This window comes from Rhopalosiphum maidis, chromosome 1 (genome assembly GCF_003676215.2).
Source record: "Rhopalosiphum maidis isolate BTI-1 chromosome 1, ASM367621v3, whole genome shotgun sequence".
In the NCBI taxonomy this organism is placed as follows: Eukaryota; Metazoa; Arthropoda; class Insecta; order Hemiptera; family Aphididae; genus Rhopalosiphum; species Rhopalosiphum maidis.
Window position 1 is genome coordinate 61,879,068 of NC_040877.1, and position 7,545 is coordinate 61,886,612.

Genomic DNA, 7,545 nt, shown 5'->3' on the forward strand with positions numbered 1-7,545 from the left:
TGCTATAGCAATTCTATTAAAAGCCCCACCCTATTTGCACCTATACTTATAATTGTATGGCGCAGAACAAATATTATAATATGGCTCTTAGCAAATAGGTACTTTACTACTTTAAAAGTTTAAATAGTTTAAATGTAATATTTTCTCTAAGCAACACAACCTTATCATTTTACCTTGATAAAATATGATTATATATATTATAGATATAAGAGTTATAAGAGTTTATCGTCGATTAAAAATGATAAGAATCATAATTTTAAATTTAAATAAGGATATCATAATTCAAATCTTTTAAATTACAATGTTCATCATGAGATTATCGAGAAATAGCATCGTCTGTTCTTCACTTTACCTTATGTTTTAAAATTTAATTTGGATTATTGTATTTTGAAAATGTCACTACTTACATCCGAATGGGTTCCATATGGAACTGAAAATTACTTCAGGTATAAAAATACTATGTGTAAATGTATTTTGACTTAAATCTTTTTAATATGACATAATCGAAATTTTAAAGAATGATATTTGATTGTATAAAATAAATACGTATTGGATTTTATATGGGTTGTATGTAACTACTTTGTATTAGTACATATGTATCATAATTTTCTTCTTGAAAGTATTAAAAGTTTTTAAAACTTAAAACTGATCATTTCAAAATTTAATTTGATTACAAACATTAATAATTATGATTCGTAAACTTTTAGGTACATATTATTGTACAAGTAAATTATTATTTTGTTTTATAATACATATTTTATTTGCATTGTTTTTATTTTAAACAAATATTAGTTTTAAAATCCATGTTATAATACTTATATATTAAATATTTTTTTGAAAATGTTAATTATTATTAAAATTGTTTTATACTTGTTTCAGGAAACTTGAAATATATTCTGATATGTATTGGTGTAATGAAATAGATATCAGCACTTCTGTTGTAATTGCAGCACCTTGTGGAGGACCAGTAATTGTTATACGAGATCGAACAAAATTGGTATCTGTAAAAACTGTTGGAAAGCCAATCATTTCTGTATATACGTCATCCGGAAAAATTATTTCTTCTTTTGTGGTAAGTAAAACATATATAAACATATATACATATATTAATTGTATTAGTCTTTTCAATATAAACATTTAATTTTGAATTCTAATAAAGATGAATTTCCTAAAAGTTTCATTAATTGTCGTTTAAAATTTAGGGTATTTGTATTCCATGTAATATTTGATGTATTCATTTATTATGAAATATATAATTGTTCTCTAATCAACTATATTAAACTTTAAACATTTTATGTTTATAAATTTAATGAATAGAAAAAAAATCTAATCTATTATTGTTTTTGTAGTGGAGTTCAGGCCATTTAATCAATTTAGGATGGTCAAATAATGAAGAAATTTTATGTTGCCAAGATGATGGTTTGGTTCTAATTTACGATTTGTTTGGAAATTATCAACATACTTTTAGTATGATTAAGGTTGTTTAAATATTAAAATTGACTAGGTGTCTATATATTCTTACTATTTTATATGTTTATTATAGGACCGACAAGGTGTTAAGTTATTAGATGCAAGAATTGCGAGTAACTTTACAAGAACTATAGTAGCAGTATTAACAGAAACATACAATATTTTTGTAATGAATGATATTACAAAAGTAAAAGTTCATATTTTACCAGATATTCCAGGCATGTTACTAATTTAATAAAAGTATTTATGGACAGGCATTAGGCAACACCTGTTTATCGCTACTACCGAGTAACCATCTGTACGCCTGCTATGTAATAAAGCTATACCTTGCCCATAATACTTTTTTTTTTAATGAATCATACAATAATAGTAGCTACTAATAATTTTCCTCATATTTCGATAATTATCAATAAAATATTTGTTAACTTTTATTATTATAAAATAAAAGTATCTAACTAAAAATTAAAAATAATATTTTAAATATTGATTATTTGTACTCTTACAGATATGAATATTTTGCCAAATTTATGGGAAATAATATTATTAGAAAGACAAACCAATATACTGATTTCAACAAATCACTCATTGTATTCTGTTTCTCATGCTGAATGCAAACAACAAGTATGTTTATGTGCTTAAAAAAATATATATATTTAATTTTGATTACAATTTTATAGTTTATTGGATTTAATGACACGGATTATAACAATGATATAAGTCTTACAAATTCAATTAAGAAAATTTCTATTTCAGCTGATCACAAATATATTGCTCTATTAAATAATGATAATAAAATTTGGATTGGATCTACAGATTTACGAAAAGTTTATAGGATTTATAAGAAACCTTTTTCTGGTTCCATTGATCAAATGGCTTGGTATTTATGACTATAAATGCTTAATGTATTAAGTAGTTTAATAATTTATTTTAAATAGGTGTGGAACAGAAGGGGTAGCGTTGTATTTTAAATCAGAAGAAACAGTGATGATTATTGGTAAAATTGAAGATCAGGTATCTTTTATTTATACTGATCCTATTTGGTTGGTATCAGAAATTGACTGTGTTCGAGTAATAGGAGCTTTTTCAAATGATATGTTACAATTAGTACCGCATTATGTACAAGAAATTTTTCGTATTAATAGTACTAGCCCTAGTTCCTATTTAGTTGAGGCTTCCAAACAATTTGAGGTAATTCATGTAAATAAATATTTTTTATATATTTATATATATATATATCTAATAAATGTTTTTTTTTTTGTGTTTAGAGACGAAACCATCGAGCTAATGAATATATACATTTAGTAAATCAAATGTTAGAAACTGCAGTAGACCATTGTATTAAAGCTGCAGGACATGAAATTGATACATCAACACAAAAGTTATTGATGAAAGTTAGTTTTGATTTTCCTAATTAGTAAATTTGGAAGCTGGGCTGGCCATAACTCAGTATCTAGAGCAAAAATATTAAACTGATACCTCTCCTTATGATTAAATTATAATTTTGAAACCTCTGACACGTCTTTCTGATTTTGGCGCTCTGTGCTGTTACATGTGTTGATTGTATATAAATTCAGCCCTCTTTGGAAATTAAAGGACCTAAAATAGATAAAATGTATAAAAAAAAAATTAAGTAAAACTACAAAAATAATAATTCAAAGTTTAAAAATTTCAAGTTATAATATATTAATTATTAATCTATTTATATTATATTGTGTATTAGGTTATTGCCCACATATATAGTGTGTTTCCTTCTAAAAGTGGCACAAAATATTTCAGTCTACTGACTTTAGATTGATATGGAGTTTTCGGGAGAAGATAGAGGACACCTATCAAAATACACATTTTTTGACAGTTTCAATGTTTTAAATCTTTTAGTGTTAATATGTACAATAGAACTTACATTTTTTAAAATAGTTACAGGTATTTTCAATACAAAATTCAGATAACCCAAATTTTCAAAGTTATTTTGACCCCTTAACCTAAGCTCAAAAAGTATAATTGATTGAACTACAACAAGCAAATGTTTTAAATTAAATCATTGAATTTGTCGATGATTATTATATATTCCATAATTTAAAATGTTATTTATTATTAAATATTAATAAATGGACATGATGCCCATTAAAATTTAACATATAAATATTAATTTAAACTTAATTTACTTAACAATTAAAAAATTAATTTATATAATTATATATTTATTACCAAATTATTTTATAATCATAACACATTGAAATATATATTTACATGTAAATTATTATAAATTAAATTATTTATCAGCTAAATTAATTATAATCTATAATTTACATTACTATAAGTAAAATGAACTATAATTTGAATAGGCTGCTCAATTTGGAAAAACATTTCTGCCAAACTGGAATCCAGACCAATATATAAATTTATGCAGATTACTTAGAGTTCTAAATGCTGTCCGGGATCCAAAAATTGGTATTTCTATAACATATCCTCAGTAAGTATATAAATTATTTCATTTAAATATATCATGTACGTAGTCGTATAAATATATATAAGTTGTAGACATGTATGCCTAAATCATATACCAATATAATTTAGTTTGGTAGTTATAATTAATTAATTAAAATAATTTTATTATTTATTTTTATTAGGTTACAAAAAATATCAGTACAGACATTATTGGATAAACTTGTTGGGCAACGACATTATTATTTAGCTTTACAAGCTTCCTCTTATATTCGTATGTCTAGCAATCTAGGATCTAGCCGTATTTTAACTCATTGGGCCAAATTTAAGGTTAATATTAAAAAAAAAAAATTGTTACTTATTGAATTAGTCTTTCATATTGTTATTTTCAGGTGAAACAAACACAAGTAGATAGAGAACAATTAGCAATTACAATTGCTGATAAACTTGGAAAGTATTCTGGAGTTTCATATCATAGTATTGCAGAAATTGCTGCAAATAGTGGCAGAATACAACTTGCTATAAAAGTATAATTAATATAGTAATACTCAATAGGCTATATAATTATATCTTGGGAGGCAAAGCTGAGTTTATTATTTACAGAATAATAATCCCAGTTCCAAATTATTATACCTATATTATAACAAACGCTAAGACAAAATGTCAATGATATTTTGTTTGGTTTGTACAACATGTGATATTTTAATGATGGCACAATAGTATGATAGTTGGGGCAGGTGGTTGTTATGGATGAGGCAAATGTGTTAGGCTGATTTGTGAAAACAGACTTAGTGGACAATGTTTTTTCGTCACTCGTTTGTTCTTATTGTTAATAGATTATAATAAATTATGCTAATATGAGGACATAATACCTGTGTATAAATCCTTTTTTGTTTAGTGTACTCCTTGACTTATTATCACTGCTTTCTTGTACTCAGGAAAAAAGTTATCTAAATATTTTTCAGATAATGATTAATGGCATGTTCAAATAATTTAAGTTCTACTTTATTGTGCTATTTCTATTTTTTGCAATCACCTCAATTCTTTTTGCATGTTGGTAGTTTAGAAATGCTAGGTACCTTATACATTTGATCATAAATATTTATTGATAATCATTTTAGATATTTATTATCAACATTTATACCTAATACAAGGTAATAAAATATTTAATATTTTCTTACCATATTCGATGGGCATTAAGAACCATACTGCGCTATCATTAGTTATCGTTGGTAGCAGTTAGGCAACATCAGTCCAATACTAAATTTACCATCTGTTTAGTGTGTACTATGTCTGTTAAGCGATGAATTCTCGCTCTTATGCACAAGTTTGTTACAAAGTATGAGTGTTAAAATGAAAGGAGTATAGTTTCATACTTAATTTTTTAATCGTTTTTGTTAAATATAAAATATATTATGCTGTATTGTTTAAAATATAACATTTGTAATAGCTTTTAGATTATGAAACTCAAGTAAATTTGCAAATACCACTGTTGTTAAAATACCAACAAGATAACATTGCCCTGAAAAAAGCTGTTGAAAGTGGAAATACTGATCTTGTTTATATGGTATTACTTCATATGCAAACTTCTATGCCACTTGGAAAATTTCAAGTTAGTTCAAAACTTAAAGTTTAAATAATTCATTATATTTTCTGAATAACAATTGTACATTTTTGTATGGCCATAGTCACTGAATTTTAATTTCAATATATTTAATTCTTGTTAGATGGAAATTAAAAAAAGTTCTGTTGCTCAAGCTCTTTACATAAAATATTGTCATCAGCAATCAGGGTATTCACTGTTGGATATGTACACTCAAGAAGATAATCATGAAGAGTTAGCACTTTATCATATTACTGAGTCAATTAAATCAAATGTATTATTACAATATTTATCATATATTTATCATATATTTATAAAGTCTGATTTATTTTTATCCTACACTTTATTATTATGTATGCATGTGTATCATTCTAGAACACCAAAGAAATGTCTGTATCAATTAATGAAGCCATAAATTGTTATAAAAGAACACGTGATGAATTTTCGTTGACTACTTGTGAAAGCCAAATAAAGTTAATACGATATCAAAGCAGTTTAGAAGAAAAATTAAAAAATAATTTTCGTAATTTGACACTGCACGACACTCTTCTAAAGTTATTAGAAATTAATGAACTGAAACTTGCTGATAAATTACATTCAGAATTCAAAGTCCCCGAAAGAAGGTAAATACAATGGTTTAATTTGTTTAGTTGAAAATTACTAAAATAAATAAGTTTTAATTTATTTGAATTCAATACTAATTACTTATTAGTCAGTATGATTTCTAATTAAAAAAATTCTCTAGTAAATACTCAAATACTATTAAGAATATTATTAAGATAAGTTACTATTTGATAACAAACATGATATTAATGAATATTATCTTATTCATCGTATAATTATATATACTATTGCTATACTCTGTTCAAATTATGAAATGTAGTCTATGACCGACTTCATTATATACGGTAGGCTTACTGATAGTTGACTCGGTATTGTTTGACCGCTGTCCGGCTAAAACTGATCACTGCCATTTAAATTTTTTAATTTGAACTGAATATATAGAATGCCTATTATCTTTATGTAAAATATTATAAGTTTTTGATTGGGTTGATTTAAATTATAATCTTATTTTTAGGTATTGGTGGGCTCGATTAATTATACTAGCTAAACAAGAAGATTGGAATGAGCTTGAAAAGTTATCAAAAATAAAGAAGTCTCCAATTGGATATGAAGTAAAAATACTTAATCTAATTTAATATAGTTTTTTGCATAGTTTTAAACATTTTTTTTTTTTTTTTTGATACTTATTTTTAGCCATTTGTAGACATATGTATTGAGCATGGAAATAAATATGAAGCATTGAAATATTTACCAAAAGTAAGAGATGATCTCAAACAGAATTATAATACTAAAATAACGTCAATGCCTTGAACTTGTTCCTAACCAAAACGTTATTTAGGTAATTATAAAATATACCTTTATCATTTTAAACAATTATATTTTATAAATATCCATGTTGTTAAAATTGTACACACCTTGTTTTTTTCCATTATTTGAGAATAATTTAATATTACAATAAATTATTATTTTTTTATCATATTATTAAAATTGTTATTTTAAATAAAAACTATGTTGTACCAATTACTAATCCGTTTAAATATTTTATTATCAAATTTAAAATTAAAATACTTTTAATTGACCATTTTAACCTATATTGTATATTTTATTTTATTTATCAAATATTCATATTTTGTATTTTTTTCGATGTTTTATGTATTTTGATATAATTCATAAAAAAATGGACAATTTGTAGTTGATTAATGTGTACTCCTCTCATTGTTTATTATAATTTATTATACAATAAAACTTTAATAATAACCTCTAAATAACAACCACCTCTAAATAATGGTCATATTTTTTGTTTCCACCAAGTGACAAATATTTTAGGGAAAGTATATAAATATACGCTTATTGAGCAGGTTTTTTAAAAAAAAGTCACCATATACAATATACTCATATGTATCCAGAATAGACAAATTTTCAATTATATGAGTTTATGAGAGTTTATGATTATTATATCAAACTTA

General features: G+C 24.5%; 1 protein-coding gene across 1 annotated transcript; it reads left to right on the forward strand.

Annotated features, from left to right (window-relative positions):
* Window positions 1-276: 276 nt before the first annotated feature.
* Window positions 277-7,102, forward strand: LOC113561149 (vacuolar protein sorting-associated protein 16 homolog). Its single transcript, XM_026967390.1, has 16 exons — window positions 277-446; window positions 880-1,072; window positions 1,350-1,478; window positions 1,544-1,688; window positions 1,976-2,091; window positions 2,148-2,347; window positions 2,406-2,658; window positions 2,736-2,861; window positions 3,813-3,940; window positions 4,098-4,242; window positions 4,305-4,439; window positions 5,363-5,524; window positions 5,640-5,789; window positions 5,891-6,138; window positions 6,594-6,690; window positions 6,773-7,102. Exons 1-16 carry the CDS (start codon window positions 394-396, stop codon window positions 6,887-6,889), a joined length of 2,397 nt encoding a protein of 798 aa, XP_026823191.1. The 5' UTR covers window positions 277-393; the 3' UTR covers window positions 6,890-7,102.
* The last annotated feature ends 443 nt before the right edge of the window (window positions 7,103-7,545 follow it).